The sequence below is a fragment of the Scatophagus argus genome, chromosome 23 (assembly GCF_020382885.2).
Source record: "Scatophagus argus isolate fScaArg1 chromosome 23, fScaArg1.pri, whole genome shotgun sequence".
Lineage (NCBI taxonomy): Eukaryota > Metazoa > Chordata > Actinopteri > Scatophagidae > Scatophagus > Scatophagus argus.
The window spans coordinates 5,241,320-5,258,827 of record NC_058515.1 but is presented as its reverse complement, the minus strand read 5'-3'; the positions used below and the strand labels follow the sequence as shown (position 1 = coordinate 5,258,827).

Below are 17,508 nucleotides of genomic sequence, written 5' to 3'. Positions count from 1 at the left end.
AAAACTCACCCAATGCTGCAATATTTTCTATCAAACCAGTCAAGTACATTCGACAGGATCATTTTATTTGTTTCCAGCACAACTTTTCATCTTTTCTTTTATTACAGTAGACCCATCCAGACTCATGGAATACTTGACCGGTCGGCTACACGTATATAATCTCAATAGAATATCCGAAAGGGTGGCAGCGCATTACAAACAAAGGTGCCCAAAATAATAGAAATACTTAATGCAGAATCGATGAGATTGGACTCCGGCAGTTTGCGCATTCCTGTACACCGAGCAAGTACAAAATTTAGAGACATTTTAGTTTGGAACTTGTGAAGAACTGCGGTGTTGTTGAACCGACGTCTTTGCGAAGCTGTTTGTTGAGGGTGTGTCTCCACGTCCGTAAGAGTAGAGATTGTGGTGTTTGTTTTTTTTTAAATATTACACCCAAAATTTGTTGAGAGTTGTTAGTCGGTGTTAAACTTTTCACGGGAGATCCTAATGGTTCAGGAGTTGTTGCTACGTCGGCAACGTTTTGTAAATTCCCGTGTAGGGTGGTTTGGTTTGGCTGCAGAAAAAGATCAATGTGTTTTTCTGCAGTGAGATTAAATGGGGAAAATCAGTCATCTTGAAGATAAAGCTCTTTATCAAAATGTGTCTGTGGGGCTACAGTAATACTTTGTGTGATAAGACAGAATTTAAGAGGGAATTAAATCAAAAATATATGCTGCTGTTATTATGCTATTATTGCATAGCTATTGAACAATAGCTTTCCTTTCCTTTCCCATAAGAAAAATAGGTATGATGGATAAGTGCTTGCTTTTATCATAAATAATCACTATAAATTAACAAACCAATAGCATTATACATGGACTGTACATTAAAAACTATCTCCATTAAAATACATTGCAAGCCAACACTGCTAGTTGCCATTGCAGTCTGTAATAGAGTTTTAGCCTGACTGAAAAAGGTTTGCTTTCGAAATCTGATCAGCAGTTTATAAAAACCTGCCTAACCAGTCAGCCACTGGCACATGAGATGAATTCAATCTATGTGCAGACGATTGCGAATTTAAATGGATTTAAGTCCTCATCAGCTGCAGCAGTCACTCTTAGACTTACTTTCCTGCCTTAATTTGTCAGTGAAAACAAAACAAACAAAAAGGTTGTTTCAGAATGAGTTGGCCATAGTAAAGTGTAGTGAATTGGTTGGAATGAATTCTTAGCATGTTTTGTCTGTTTTATTGTTCATTTGTCTGCATAGCTTTTGTGAACGTACAGATTATTTAAAATCTCTTCATCTCTACATACAAGATTTGACCTGTTTAGCTGTTTTTAGATGGCTGTATTTTTTTCCCATTTTTACCTTTCAGCTAATCTTTTTTGCCACCGGTTTTGTTTTGTTTGTTTATTTTCTGATTTATTTTTTTTTTTCCCTGTTTTTCAGATGGCTGACGTGGAACTGGTGAAGAAGATGCTGCGGGCCGTCCTCCAGGCCAACAAAGGCGGAGTGTCATTGTCCCGCCTGCAGTCAGAGTACAAGGAGCTGACCGGGGAGCAGATACCACACAAACAGCTGGGTTACGACCACCTGGACGCGCTGCTAGCCAGCATGCCCTCTTTAGTCCGCATGGAGCGCCACCGCTCTGGAGAGGTGGGTGTGTTGCTATCGCAGGATGCTTGCTTTGAAAGATAGATGTGTACACAAATTTTCCTTTTTATATTTTCAATGCGGTATATTGGTGTCACATGGCTGAAGTTAAAAAGTACCATTTACAATGCAACAGTGTATCCATGATATGGATAAGATGCACACTTTTTGGTGAATAGGAGATAATAATTCCAGCTCGTGATGAATCTTGTATTGATATTAGTATTTATGTCTGTCTGTTCTTCTCTCTTTGCAGACAGCGTGTTTTCCCTCAGGGGCCAATGAGATGGCCCATATAGCCAAGGTTGTGGCTCGTCAGCGCAGCTCCAAGAAGACAGGCCGACCCCACTTGGTCAACACCCAGATGAGGGTCAAACCAGCTGCCCCTCTCGTCCTTAATGGTAAGACTTTAGCAAGTCATATGCAGGGCATGTGGTGCAGCGCAAAATGTCCCATGAAGTCCTGTTATGTCTTTATAATTGTCTCACTGCATGGGAGAAACACGGTCCCAAACCAATTTGTCCCCCAGCTGTGCAGTTTTCTTTTGTCACCATCAGTTCCTTTATGATCTTTACAGTCTTGTGTTTGGGGAACTGATGTAACAATTCAGAAATGCAAAGAACATAAGAACTTGCTGTAGCCAGTGTGGGTTCACTACATGTCTACATGTTTCTTTCTCAGAGCTAAATAAAGCATGTTAGCTATGGTCCTGCAGAAAAGTTGGAACAAATAACAACAGGCCTTGGATTTTGCCACCGCATAAAATTCCTCCTGTGGCATAATGGTGATGACGTAACAGTTTTCTTTTCTTTCCCTTGTGTTGATAATTCTCTTTAGTAAACAATGTCTGGATGTTATATGTATTTGTCTTATGTCTTATAATGTATTTTTTGATGTATCCTAACTAAACATGTTTTTACAAAAGAAAAATTAGCTGTAGCTGTACCTGAAAATATACATGTATAGATATATATTAGATATGTATATATGTTAGTTCCATCCACAGCAACCACTCAATTTCTTGAATATTTTCAAACCTTTTCCAGGCTTCTCTTGGGGTTAGTGCCACAGTGCAGCAGCACTGCAGAAAGAGAATACTAGAAAGCATCCGGTGCCTGTATCAGTACTGTGACAATTTTAGGGATGAATGGCTGACCTGTTTTAACTGTTGCTCTATGGAGACCTACAGTCCCGTAGGTACTAAGAACATCTCACTCACATGTGTGTCAGGTTTATGTATGTACAAAGATGTCATCTTTTTCTGACTTTAGTCTGTCCACATAAACACACAAAAGTGCATGCACATATGCAAACATGCTGTCACATAAATCCCTCCACATATGCACGTGCACAAAAATAAACATGTGCCCGGGTTTCTTTTTAGCGCATACACCTCTGCTAGAGTGTGATGCTGCAGAACGCTCTTAAAGAGTCAGAGGAGGAGGTGGGAGGTGGTAGTGCAGCGAGCACAGGGAGAGGAGGCAGCGTGGCAGCGAGAGAGTCGGAGGAAAAGGGAAGCAAAGGGATGGTGAAATGGGAGGGGGGGGTGGACCGATGACAGCGAAGGAGGGTGTCAGAGAGGGAGAGAGCGGGTGGGGTGTTGAGATTTGAGGTTGATGCAGCCTATAGCAACTGAGACTCAGCTGCTGGCGAAGAGCAGCTGATTCACAAACCTCATCCTCTCCATCCCTCTCTCTTTCTCTCTCTCTCTCTTTCCCTCATATTCTCTCTTCCGTCGCCTCACCAGGATATTGATATTCAGGCAGAGACAGACCAGGGACTGTGTGTCCATGCCGGTGAGGTGACGCGGCGTCTGCTCTGACTGTGTGTGTGTGTGTGTGCTTGTCCTTGCCTACATTTGCATGTGGATATAAGCTCTTGCCTGTCTGTGCGACTGAGTTTCTGTAATGTATACGTGTCAGGAAGTTTTATGGATAATAGGCTGATTTATGAATTGATTGACTGCCAGTTGCTCATAGGTTGTAAACAGCAAATCCTCTCAGAGAGAAAAGTAAACAAGATCCAGGAACCCAAATTGCCTTATTGGTGACTTTTGAAGGTGTAGGCTGATGAGGCTGCTTGTTGTTGTGTCATGTCACTGAAGACATTTCACGAGATTTAGCGAGAACGGAGAGAATGACAGAGCAGGAGAAAGCTCTAGATCTTACAAAGGAAAAAAGAGATGAAGAAACAAATGAAGATGAAAGAAGAGGCCGTGGGAGAAAGAACTGAAAAAGAAGAGGGAGTGTGGGAGTGGAAATGACTAAGGGTTATTCACAACAAGGTATATTGGTGATGTCATTTAGCAGAAATGTGATGTCATGGTCTGCTTGAATGATGTAACATCAGACTGTTGTGGATGCTGTGTTAGGATGCACTCTGACTTTTTTCTTTAAATCATATCAGAATAATTCTGCTACTTGGTGTTATGTCCTCTTTTCAGCAAGTACAGATTTTCACAGTCTTTAATCAATAATAATAGTTTATGAAAATTAATCATAACTGTGAAGGCAAATCAGTTATACAATAAAGTAAGACAACAAAAATAGTAACACCTTTAAGGCCCAGTAATTAACATAAAATTGTTAGCTTAATCTGTACACATTCAGGAATGCAAAAGCTATTCTTTAAGTACAGCAACTTCCTGGAGCTAAGCTAAGCTAATCCACTGTCTGCCCCAACTGCATAGTTAATGCAGTGACATCGGGGGGTGGTATTGATCATCTCATCTAAATCCTGGCAAACAAACAAATAGGCACATTTCCTTGACCTTCCCTGTTTATTTATTACAAAATCTAACTGAGAATTTAAACCAAAAACAAACAAACAAAAAAAAAAATCCAAGAGTGTTGGTATAGGAGAGTTTCCCCAAATCATGTCATTTTAACCTCGTGACATTGCGTTGTTGCTCTTTCGGGCTCATGGATTGGAGTTGTGATGTTCATCAGATCTGTCTACACATATCTATGACACATATCTATGTGTCCTCCAGACAGACACACTGTCCTGTCCCAGCATCGGGTTTAGCCAAGTCAGGATGTGTGTGTGTGTGTGTGTACAGGCTTGTGTGTATGTTATGTGTAAGTCCCTACTTTTACTGCCTTTGTTTGCTTTTTTCTTTCTCTTGTTCTGCACAGCCAAACCTCAAACCTCACTGAGGCAGCCGAACCACCGTGGGCGAGGTGGGGGTAGAGGAGGAGGAGGAGGAGGAGGTGGTGTCCGAGGTGCGGGACATGGAGACTTCAGACAGGCGAGGGACATGAGGGATGGCCAGTCAGAAGGCAAGACTGGGGTCCATCCGAACAAAATGTCCAGTCAGAATACACCCAGCAGGAAAGGGAACCCACCCTCAGAAAAGTGAGTGAAGGGAGTAGTGAGGAAGTTCACTTATGAATTTAAATGTGATTGAGTGATCTGTTTTGTGGTGTTTGAGATAGAACAAAATGCAATACTTTTGCTGTTGAAGAAAAATATGATTTGTTGCGAGCCTTTATTATGAAAGGACTTGTGTGGCTCATATCCCAATGCTGAAGCTCTACATATTTGTGGGATTTTATAGCACATTTGAAAGTCACTAACCATGCTTCCGCACTGCTTATGAAATCAGACTAGAAGAATGTGTAAATGACCATTGTGCTGAGAACATTTCTCGTAGATTCATTCTGCAGTGCAGCGAGATTCTTTCAGCTGTCTCAGACAGTCACAAAAATCAAAAAGCAATCCTTGGGAGTAATTTGAAGATGTTTTAGAGTGGTAGATTACACATTTCTAACTTTTTTCATCCAACCACAGCCTAAAGGCAAAAGGCATTCTTTCTTTCTTTCTTTCTTTCTCCCCCCACCTGTGTGCTCTGAGCTGAATCAGAATAGCCTGCTGATGAAAGGGAGCTCGGTTGAACTCTGGTTGGTCTCCGTGCATACAGCCTCCCTGCTGCTGCTGCTTATTCAGCACTGGGCTGATGATGTGCTCTCTGGATTATTCTGGTTCCCTCTTTCTGTCTGTCTGTCAGTCTGCGTCCTTTCTCCCTGTTGCTTTTCTCTTTGTGTGTGTGATTGTTGGTGATTTTTCTTCTAAAATCAACACTTGTTCCACTAGAATCTGGCCTCAGAGTCCTACTGTCACTTCACCGTGACTCTGATTGGGTTAAAAACCTGATTCATTCTTATTGCGGAAACTCCCAAAGCATTGTGAGATACGATCTATCTCCTTTGCTTTAACAGTGAATCAGGATTAATTCAGCTCATTGACTGGTTCTCCCACTTCGATTCCATGGCTCTGTTCGTCTGTCCACTATGAAAACAACTGACATCAGTCCTCTGTCAGTGTCTCCATGGGTGTCCAGTGTGCCGCCAGCTCAATGTGGCGACTGAGTGGGAAGCCTGGTGTGTTGGCAGGGGACACGAGCTGAGAGCAGGGGGGATGTGAGCCCTTTCTAATCCCCACTCTATTCTCTGGTAGATTAACGCTTTTAAACCGGCACAGAGTGAATCAGCACATCTCTCTGTATCCCTCTAGATCTTCCACTGGACAGTACAGTCATCATTTGTGTGTGTATGTGTGTGTTTGTGTGTGTATGTGTGTGTGTAGGATGCCTGGCAGTAGGAGGGCTAAATTAAGCAAACAAAAATTCAGTGCCAACAAAGAATTACATCGATACTTTTGTAAAAATAAAACCACAGGACTAAGGACTCGAGCAGGGTAGCCTGTTGATTGGAAGCATTCTCATATGGGTGCAACAATTTATACTGCTAACAAATCACCGGTTCCTTTTTTCAAGAAATTCACGATGGAAGCGAAATCTAAATAATCTTAAAGCGGTCGTTAGTCTCAAGGAATCACTTCAATATCAATCTTTAGCTTGGACTCAGTAACTGTGTTGGAAGTTTTGACTGTATCACACAATCTTCCTCTGTAGATGTAGTTTACCCTGTTGTCACAGAAGTACGGGTGGGCAATATTAGATGGAGATTGATCTTGAAAATGTTCACAATCTACTTTTCAGACAAATCATGGTGATTGTTATCTTTAACGTCCTCTTACTTCTGTTTTCACACTTCACATGAGCTCACTGAGTAGTGTGATAAACCTTCTCACAGCCTTTTAGGGTCTTTGGTCTCTTTATTGATTGTTCGCTTCCATTATTAGCTATTTACCAGGGAGAGCCTGGTGTTGTGACTGAAGGCACAGACAAAGAAGAGAGAGGTTTAAACAAAGCAGTTACTATATCATTGAGGGGACTGAGAAAGACCTTTAAGATCAAAGATTAAGATCAGTTCAGATATGATAGTTTGATTAATGTGTTATGGTACTGAGGACAAACCAACAAAGACTTGAGCAGATTATCTGGTTAAATGTTCAGATGTTATCATAGTTTTCAGAATGTGCTGTGCCTAATAAGAGATTAATGACCAAACATGCAGCCAAGCCTTAAAAAGTGAGAATTTTGTGACTTTTTAAAACTGTGCACAAAAATGATGGATGGGAGGATGTTGTAGATTTTCTTTTGAGCCCATAGAAATTAATCTTCTTCCTTGCTCTGTTTTCTCATGTCCAGGTCAGACAAGAGGATGACCCTCCCAACACGATTTCAAAAGGAGGTGCAGGCTCACCTTTCTAGAAACTCCCAACAGACTGGTCGTAAGTAGGACAGGCTGCATTTTGTCACGCTAAAAATACATTTTGTGTAACTTTTTCTCCTCTGAATGAACTAAATTGTAGCCATGACCTGCATTACTTCAGACATGCTACATCCCAGTCAGCTGCTCTAAGCATCACCACAGGACATTTACATTTAAGACTCAGTCCAGTAAAGGACAGTTTTCCAATGTCATGCTGTGCTGTCTTGTGCTTAAGTATCCAATCATGTCCATGCGACCATCATTATTTCGTGATGTGTGAAGAAAAGAAACAGCAGCGCCATCTCAGTTGGTCCCCTGAGGTTTCTGCAGACATGAGCTGTATTTTAAAAGCTTTGGAGTTAAATAAACCCCCAGGTGTGATCCTCCCTCCCCTTTACTTCGTTTTTAACTCAGCTACAAATGTGTTTGTTGTCATGTTGCCTGTTTGAAGAAGGACTATGGCCTTTATAGCCTGGGGGAAAGCACTGGAATCTAATAAACTGCATACCTTTGAGAGAGATACGTTGAGGGCTCCAGTCATTTCAGACATGTTTATTTCAGGCCTGTGCAAACAGAAAATACTGTTAAAGCTTCATACTGACTGATTTAAGAGCCTGTGCTTCCTGACATCCCTTAGTGAGGAAAAAATTATACTAACAAGAGACCCTTTAGAAATCGTGCAGACTTATACATCAGTGTGTGAAATGCTGCTATAACTCAGTCCAGTTTAATTATTCTCTATGGATTCACACTTTAATATCCGAGATGTTTTTAGTGTAACTAAATTGAAAAATCTTTGGCAGGAGCCAGAACTAATATCCATAAGTTCCAGTCAAACAGAAGACAAATCCAGGGGGAAAATGAAGCTTAACTTCATTTGTGGATATATTTCATTATCATTACTCCACCCACCTCTCTTTTTTTAATCAAATCATCCCTTTTGAGACAAGAAGAGCAAAAGAGACAACAACTGCCTGCATATGTGTGTGTAATCTCTCTTTTCTTCTGTGTTTTATCTCCAATCCTAAAGCACCCTTGAATCTGAATGAGAGCCCAGGTTTGGATAAAGGAAAGCCCTACAATCCTCAGCAGGTCCAGGGTCGCATCAAGGAGATCCTGGGAAAGTACAGTAACGGGTTCTGGGTGTCGAAACTGCCTCAGATCTATAGAGAGCTGTACAAACAGGACTTGCCCACCGAGTCCATCAAAGACCTGGAGACCTGGACACACATATGTACCGTGCGTACTCCTTATGTTACTGTAGTTATTGATTATATTTCTCTTATCTTGTGATAAAATTATAACACAGTGGTGCTAATGAAAGCTGGCATGACATCCAATGTGTATACACATTTTTGTCTGGTAAAGGAAAGATTTTTTTTTTTTATTTATTTGGACTTGTGCCATTTAATTTGCGTAACTAACTTACTAACTAACTTTCTTTATATAATTAATAATTGATCAATTATATATCAGACTGCATCATAAAAAGAATACCTAAGATGATGACAGCAGGATACCAGGCAACAAGTTATGATCACAATATCCACAAGTAGAATCAGGCACAAAATCCCATAAGCAAGAACCACAAAAAGACATTTAAAAAGGTGAAGTGTGTGATTATTGGTCACGAGACAAGGTCTGATAAATTTAAAAATACTTTATTTCCTAAACATAAACATCCTGTATTTAATATATGTAACCCTATCTTAATCTGATGATATTCAGTTATCTTATATCATAGTTTGTCATAACGAGTCAAATAGGGTAATTTAAAAAACTCAGTCTTGTGAACAATATCACTCTTAAAAAATGTATTGTAAACAACAATGATTAATTCATGAATTTCTAGTTATGTTCAGTCTATATTGTCTAGAAAATGCTTTATAATGAGTTCTCCCTACTTATTCCTCTAGGTAGAGAAAACCTGCAGCAGCAACCCATCAGAGCTGCTACTCTACCCTGCCAAAGAACAGACCCCCGCATCTTCCCCTTCACCCTCCATTAACCCAAGCTCCACCTGTGCCCCTGTCCCAACTTCAAACGCCCCTGCAGACAAACCCTCGTACTCCCCTGCCCAGCAGAGACCCCCCAGCACCCATCTGACTCGCTCTGGTTCTCGCTCTCCTCAGTCTCCACCGTCTTCCTCCTTGTCCCCCAGCCCTCCCTCCTCCCCTGCCACCCTCAGCCCTGACCTGAAGCTGAAACTAGAGGAGCTGCTGGTGAAGTACTCCAATGGCCTGTGGGCACATGCGCTGCCCAAGCTGTTCCAGGACACCTACAAAGTCAGTAACCCTTTGAGTCATCATATTCATGCCATTACCAAATTCAGGAGTGAGATGCACTTAATATATTTTTTTGAATATTTTGATTTTATTTATTCACAAGACCAAACTGCCTGGACATGTCCTGGAGAACCTTCACCTCCTCTCCGACATCTGCACCATCGACTACCCAATGCCTGACAACCCCAAGAGGGCCATCTTGTACAGGAGAAGCAGCACTGGGGCAGAGGATGAGAATTGTAATAGAACGACCTCCTCAATCAATGAGGAGGAGCTGAAGGTGAGACAGGAACTGGGGAGGAGGCTCAGTAACCATGCAGTGCCTTCTCTGCAGATCCCCAAAGAGGAGTACCCCTCTGTGCTGGTGGTGGAGGCCACCAACACAAATGGAGTTATACTCAGGTAGGAGAGAAACTGTATGTGTGAAAGTGCTGTATCACTCAGCAGTTCAAAAATCCCTCACTGTCTGTTTCTCCTTCTCTCTCAGGTACATTGGTGAAGGTTACTCCCAGGCCCAGGAGGCCATGGAGGATGAAATGAGGGAGTTTTACGGTCTGGATCAAAGCAGTCCATCTCCTTTGTCATCTCCATGCTCGGGTCAACTTGTTGCTGTCAGGGCAGAGGAGGAGGAGGAGATCCTTAGGGCTCAAGTCTGCGAGGTCATGGCCGACAAGGTCAAGGTGAGAAGTCAAGGAAATAACCAAGGACACTAGTCAATGAAGGAAAATTGATGGATTGAAGATAAATAAATAAAAGCAAGTGTAGAATTTTTTCTAAGCTCTGAGGATCAAAAGTCTCCTTTAAGGCATAGAATGATTTGTTACAACATAAGGGGAAGGTTAGCAGATGAACTGTGAGATGAGAAGAAGTATGAGTTAACTCTGTGGTGTCTGCCTTTGGCTCTGTAGGTGCACTATGTGGATCATGGCTTCTCAGAGGTGATCAGCAAAACCAAAGTGTTTGAGCTGCATGAGAAATTTTTCCGACTGCCTTTCCAGGCAACCAAGTGTAAACTGGCAGGTGAGCCTGAACTGAATCATTAGGACACCCAAAGGGTCTAGTAATTTCAAATTTTTATCATTTTTTGTTCCTATTTTGTTTCCTATGCCATGTTTTTTCCCTCACATTTAAGTATGTGCGTATGCGTGTATCCAGGCCTGGAGCCGTTCTGTCAGGAGCCTGCAGTGCTGAAGAAGTTTGAGACAATGGCAAGTGGAAGGATCCTCTTGGCTGAGATCTTAGAGAGAGGGCAGACCCCTCTTGTAGTCCTGTACGACACGTCGCAGGATGATGATGTCAACATTAATGGTGCCTGTATGAAAGCCCTGCAGGATAAGACACTAGCCAGCCCGTTACAGGTAGAGATTGTGTATGTATGTGGCTGTGGAAGTGTGTGAGAGTGTATTTGTGTGTGTGTGTGTATAGTACATTAAACTCTTCCTCACTTGGCTCTCCTCAGGTGAACAGCGCTTATATGAATGTAACTATTAGCAGTGTCTGCTCAGATGGGACCATCTACTGCCAGCTGCCCTCCAGAGGCCTTGCCAAGCTGAATGAGATACTGGAGAATATTGAGACGTACTTCCACTCACAGGTTAACACCATGCTGCAAACACTGCAGTTCCAACTATAGACCTACACAGACCCATAAGCCTACATTGGTCTGTAATCACACCTCTGTACCTACTCCAGTCTTGCCTTGTGCTAATGTGTGTGTTAAATGTATTTAGTGTTTGTTCCTACATGTTTAGTTAGATGCCATACACACAGAGGGAAAACAACATTGACTAGGACTCACACATTCATCCTAAAAGACTTTTGTCAATGTATTTGTGCTGGGTTAGGACTTCACTTCTTTCAAGTGTGCTCTGGACAGATTGAGATTAGCCTGATAATCTGGAGTTAAGACATTGCCAAGCCACTTAATCTGTTAGCAGCGCAGTGGAGCTGGTGCTTTTTCTAGGCGTGCCTCTGCCGTCCTTCAAAGCTCATAGTTGCAACTTAGTAATGCTTTACATCAGTGTTTAGGTAAACACAGTGTGGTGTGGAATGTTTTTATTTAAAGAGGCTACAGACTTCTTGCAAACTTACACCGGTTTGAAATTATCAAGTATTTAGGAAAGTAATAAGATTTTTATACATTTAATTTTGAGTTCCTTTAAAATGACTTTCACAACTTGTAACAATCTGGATGGTCTGGTTTTGTTTACTCTAGTAAAAACGAAGTTCAGAGAATAACTTTAACAATTTAATATCTAGTTTGGGAATCCATAGATGAGAACGTCACATTTGTTATAGTAACGCCCTCTGCTGGTGTTGGTAACTTTGTTGTTGATCTCAATCAACTGTTGCATTAAATGTATAAGTGAGCCATTTGTGTTTCTAACACGTGTCACCCAAATTTCTTTAAACATCAGCAGCCTCTGTTTGTTTCAAATAATCTTTGATGTCGCTGCAGTGCACACCTGCAACCGACCAGTTGGACCTGTGAAATGTGTGTGAACTTTTATAGGATTATGCTATTGCAGTCATAAATCAGTGGTTATACAGTAACCTCACCCATCCAAAGGAAGTACTGTCAGCATTAACAATAGCAGGTCAATAAAAGTGTCTGGATGAAACATGTTTCTGTTCCAGGTAACATCAGAGTTCCTGGTATCCAGACCTTTCTGTGGGAAAGTCTGTCTGGCTCGTTACAAAGGCAAATGGTCCCGTGTAGAGGTAAGATGGTGCTCCCCCCTGCTGCACACACTATAGATTATTAACCCAACCCACATATGGTTGGCATTGGCCTGACAAAGGGAATAAAATCACATCTGCACAAAAGAACCAGGTGTAGTTACCATAAGAGCAAAGATGGAAATAAATGAACTGGTACAGCAAAGAGACATAATCTGAAACTATCAGAACATCTAACAGCAGTCATATACGATACCTTCATATACCATTTGTAGGTTATTTTGTTCACTGCTGTGATCAACAATCTAACAGGTTTTCCTGTGTATGCTTCTGTGTTTAGATCACCAACCTTCATGGCAGCAGAGTGCTGGACATCCTGTTCATTGATGTGGGAGTGCAGGCTTCTGTAGAGATATTTGAGCTGAGAGAGATCCCACCCCTGTTCCTACGTGACCTCACGGCCATCCCGCCACAGGTCAGTAAAAGAGTCGAGTGCAGTGATAGGTTCAGAGGATTTTTTCGTGTGCTGTTGCAGTGAGGGCAGCTTCATCACACATTCATGCAGATTTTCTGAGAATATGACGCCCAGCAACCTGTGCTTAGGCTGTGAAGTGCTGTTTGGCAGACCTGGCCGTCAGTGTTGGATCCTGGACTCCAGATGCTGTCCAGTGGCTTCGAGAGAAAGTGCTCAACACCACAGACTGTAGCATGAAGGTAAACTGCTGCCTGTCCTTGACTTTCTGATTTGCTTTAGAAAGCTCTCAAATTATGCCTTCATCGGATTGGGGATGCAGACATTGCCACAGATCCTTGACTACATTTGAAAGCATCCCCTGCAATGTTGAATAGTGAAATTTATTAAAACAGCTGAATTGCAAAATGTGTATGATCCCCTGTCACTGCAGATCAGCAGACTCAACAACAATGTCACAATATTCTCACATGACCAAATATTATTGATGGAGGCTCAAATGTGTTGATTTGGGGATCTATGGAATGAAAATGCAGAGTAGTGATGTCTCTTTCACATTGTTATGTTACTTTCTTAATATTTGTTATTCAGATAAAACACAATTCACTTAACCCAACTATCACCAGCATTAGTTTCCCCTCTTCCTCCTGCTGGCCTCCAGCCTTCATGTACCTCCTCACTCATCTTCATATTCCTCCCTAAGGTTGCCAAGGTAGATGAGACCAAGCGCTGCATTTACGTCCACCTTTTCACTGACAAAAGCTTCCACGACCCAGCCCGCAGCCTCAACCATCAGATGGCCCAGTCTGACTTGTTCAAACAGCGACCAGATGTTTTCTTGACAAGCCACAGGTTCCTCCTGCTTTTAAATTCTCCTGTATCATCCCCTCCCTATCTAGCTTATGTTCAGTCAAAAGCTATGTATTACCATCATAAGCTACATATCTCATGTGTTCATTTAATTTTACAGCCCAGCCAAGATCTCTACACCCACTTTATCTTCCAAGACTTCCAGCACCACTAACTCCATTAATGGGAGTCCAGCGTCAACCTCAGTCCCAGCCAAGCCTCATCTCCGGAGGGCTCTGTCAGGACCCAAAGAAATTGCAGGAGGCAACGTGACCGCCATCAGCCAACCAGAGGCACCGTCATCACCCTCATCCACTCTCCAGCTGCCACCATTACTGGAGCTGCCTCCAGCAGGTAATGAAGATCTTTGTTAATAAAGTCCAAAATTTTCCAAGGCATGTAAACAACTGTGTATGTTTTAGTGCAGTTCGGTTCAGTATTTGACCTTTCTGAAACCTGAAAAATCACATGTTCACATGTCTTTTCCTTTTCAGGAAACAACATAGATGTCTATGTATCAGTGGCGTGCCATCCAGGGCATTTTGTGCTGCAGCCCTGGAGAGATATGTACAAACTGGTGGTGTTGATGGGCGAGATGATTCTCTACTACAATAAAACAGAGCAGAAACCACTCAACATAGAAAAGAATCAGATATACGCTGCTAAAGTGGAGAACAAGTGAGTTCAGCAATGATTTAATTCCACGTGCTTCCGTCTTGATATTTAATAACATGCCAACTGGGAGCTGTTCTGTTTCGCCTAAATGTATCCACTCTTCCTCCTTCTCTTCTCTCAGCTGGCATCGCGTGTTAGTGAAGGGAGTTCTGACTAATGGGTTGGTGTCTGTGTACGAGTTGGATTACGGTAAACATGAGCTGATTAGCTGCACCCAGCTCAGACCTTTGATCAAAGAGTTCAGACAGCTTCCGTTCCAGGGAATCACTGCGCAGCTGGCTGGTGAGTACAGTGGACGTCCACATTGAGCCCTACCACAGCAGTCTGATTTCTGATACTAAGTGTCCACTCTCTAGTGTTGAAGTGTCACTAAGTGTAGTCACCTAAGTAAATTACAAAATTATTATTTTTAGGTACTTTTACTTTACTTGAGTGTTTCCATTTGGTGTATATTATTTTATATTTTATATTTATACTTTTGCATTTCATAAGCAAATACTGCCCTTACTCACTCAACTCCATTTAATAGTTTCTTGTTACCTTACATATTAATATTTTACATTTGAAACATGTGATGGTCTTATAAAATGTGATGCATTTTAATAAATTAAACTGCCCTATTTTAATTGCTTTGTACAAAATTAGCTCTGTGTTAACCAACAGTACAATTGCTTACTTACTTTAAGTACTATTGCTGTGTTTATTTAAGTGAAGGAAGTACTTCTTTCACAACTTTCTACCTTAGTCTAAGCTGATACCTGGCCGGAAGAATAATAATCAACTATTGCCTTCCTCATTATTGCCTGCATTTAATGCAGTTGAGTAGAAAACTATACAATAAGAACTTAAGTGCTTAATTGTGTAGAAAGTTTTCTGTGTCAAAACTTGCCTTACAATAGATAAAAGAAAGAAAGTTTTTGCAGATGAACAGTTGAAAAGTAATAAAGAAGTAAAGCAATTAAAGAGATTAGCTCTGCATGTTATCTTAGTAGAGGTTTATTGATCTTTATTGTAAAGAATATCAATTTGATCCTGTTAAAATCCACATATGTAATGTTGAAAGCCTGAAATGATTTTTAAAAATGTCTGTTTTTTTTGACTTCATTCAAATGTACACATATATGTATGGGCTGCATTTGATGATTTAGCAGGCAATGGCAGGGAAACTCCAGATTGTCTGTTCCAACTCTACTGTTTGCTATTATTAAAGTTCCTCAGTGAAACAAAATGTAGAATTTCACTGGAATGATTATGACCCTCATGGCACGTAGAAGGTGATTCTTTGATGCAACATTAAATGCTAAAATTTCATATTAAAATTAAATTGAACTTTTGTACCTGTTTTTCTTGCAGGATTGAAGCCAAGGCAGTGGTCAGAGGAAGCTTCCATTGTTTTCAGAAACCATGTGGAGAAGAAACCACTTGTGGCCCAGCTGGAGGCCATACAGGATGCCACTAACCCCTGGGACAGGAAGTTGACGGTCTTCCTGGTCGACACATCACAGGAAGAAAGGGACATCTGGGTACACGACATCATGAATGAATTTGCGGATGAGCTGACCAATGAGCCGTAGACAACAGAAGATCGTCTATGAGTCCTGAAAGCTGAGCAGTTGTCCTGTTGCTCAAAGAAGACACTGTGAGTTCTGGATAGACAAAATAGAAGCAACTTGTCCATCTTAATATATCTACCATTTAATTGGATGGAAAAAGAAAGAAACAAATGAATGAAGAAGTTACAAGGAGAAGGGAAATTGAGAGGTTTGACAGAAACACAGGAGTTGTGGGCGTTGTAGCCACTTGCTTATTGGGTTTTGGACTGTACATCGAAGGCTGTTGTGATGTGATTTTGAATGACTGCAGTGTGACCGTTGGACAATACACCCATGCATGTTGTTGGTCCCAACTTGCCACAAATACTCATAGCATACCTGTAACTTCATGGCAGTAACAAACTGCTGGGTCTAGCCGTAATATCATAAAGCTGTGGAAATGACTTAGTATGCATTCTGATACCATGCAGTATGGGCTTTAATCCAATGCATCATCTTGCCCTGCAGTACTGTGAGTGTATCCAACTTTAGTGTGTCACCCGGAGGGGCAGAAGGAGGGGCTGAATACCCTCAGTCCTGCCAATGTGAGCACCCTTGCAAAGAGCATAAGATGTTCAAATTAACTCAGCAAGTTCTCACATGCTAGGAAAACCTAAATGTATTTGTTTAAAAAAATCTGCTTTTGGTTTTTCTGATCATCCTAAAGTTTACATAAGTGAAAGGAAACATTCCCCAAAGAGGAGACGAAATGGCCTGGGAGTTGTGGAAGACAGTTCTATTATTATTCTATTATTTTTGCCAAATTATGATTTTCAATTCTGAGACAAATTTAAGGTGGAATATTTACTTTGTTGGTCAGGAAGTGTCTTAAATCTCGCAGCACAGCTGGCCCTTTTTGCACATGAACACTGAGTAAGCCTGCTGTACTTACTCTCCAAGCAACACACAGGCAAATAATTTAGTAGTTTTTAGTGTAGGGTTTTTTTTCCCCATCCTGGCATTAGATGTCTTTTAAGAGCGGTACATCCCGGCAGTAGACATACAGTTGAAAAGTCTATGTTTGAGATTTTCTATTGAATTGAAGCATTAATGCAACACTAACAAAAAATCAAACAGTCAGCATGACCAACTGTGAACAAGGTGAATGTGACTTTATTACTTCCTTACTTCCACTTCCTGACTCCCTGTGATTTTACGGCCTTGTCCTTCATCTCTTCATCTTCTTGTGGATCACTGATTCCACGGTGACTTCAAGCTTTTTAGGAGAAAGCATCTCTCCTATATTATTCTGTTTCTTGTCTGACAATGAAACTTTACTTGTGCTGCATGTTGCAGATCTTTCTGACTTGTCTGCACATATAGTTTGATGTTAGAATAATAAGCACATTAAGTTACCAGTAGTGTTAAGCTTTTAGATTTTCAAATGGGAGAGAAGGTTTACCTGGTTAGCGCCAGTGCCGCCATCAGATGTCGGCCTGATTTGGGGTTTTATTGTGAAATGTGACTTGTTTTCAGACACACTTGCACCGTGGTTTATGATGTTCAAATGCTTCTCTAATTCTGAAAACATTATACCTGACAAAAGCTGAAAGCTGCATTGACTAACTCAGCTGACCATGAATTTAATTTATATTTAACTTATATTCCTCAGATGATAATCACATGATCATTTTTGTTTGACAATGACCTGGAGGTAATAAAAGACTTGTTTTTTTTGGAATAAAGTCTGTTGAGAGATT

General features: G+C 41.2%; 1 protein-coding gene across 2 annotated transcripts in view; it reads left to right on the top strand.

The window, feature by feature from the left end:
• Window positions 1-17,508, top strand: part of tdrd7b (tudor domain containing 7 b) — a 21,212-nt gene extending 3,704 nt beyond the window's left edge. For both annotated transcript variants that reach the window (XM_046380437.1, XM_046380436.1), the window contains 19 exons: window positions 1,435-1,641; window positions 1,895-2,039; window positions 4,776-4,995; window positions 7,193-7,275; window positions 8,287-8,495; window positions 9,173-9,541; window positions 9,645-9,943; window positions 10,029-10,221; window positions 10,450-10,561; window positions 10,697-10,899; window positions 11,001-11,135; window positions 12,179-12,262; window positions 12,561-12,695; window positions 12,824-12,934; window positions 13,396-13,544; window positions 13,663-13,895; window positions 14,036-14,219; window positions 14,338-14,498; window positions 15,570-17,508. In XM_046380437.1, the coding sequence (XP_046236393.1) occupies window positions 1,435-1,641; window positions 1,895-2,039; window positions 4,776-4,995; window positions 7,193-7,275; window positions 8,287-8,495; window positions 9,173-9,541; window positions 9,645-9,943; window positions 10,029-10,221; window positions 10,450-10,561; window positions 10,697-10,899; window positions 11,001-11,135; window positions 12,179-12,262; window positions 12,561-12,695; window positions 12,824-12,934; window positions 13,396-13,544; window positions 13,663-13,895; window positions 14,036-14,219; window positions 14,338-14,498; window positions 15,570-15,790 (3,453 nt within the window). In that variant the 3' untranslated portion in view covers window positions 15,791-17,508. The remainder of the gene's footprint in view (window positions 1-1,434; window positions 1,642-1,894; window positions 2,040-4,775; window positions 4,996-7,192; window positions 7,276-8,286; window positions 8,496-9,172; window positions 9,542-9,644; window positions 9,944-10,028; window positions 10,222-10,449; window positions 10,562-10,696; window positions 10,900-11,000; window positions 11,136-12,178; window positions 12,263-12,560; window positions 12,696-12,823; window positions 12,935-13,395; window positions 13,545-13,662; window positions 13,896-14,035; window positions 14,220-14,337; window positions 14,499-15,569) is intronic.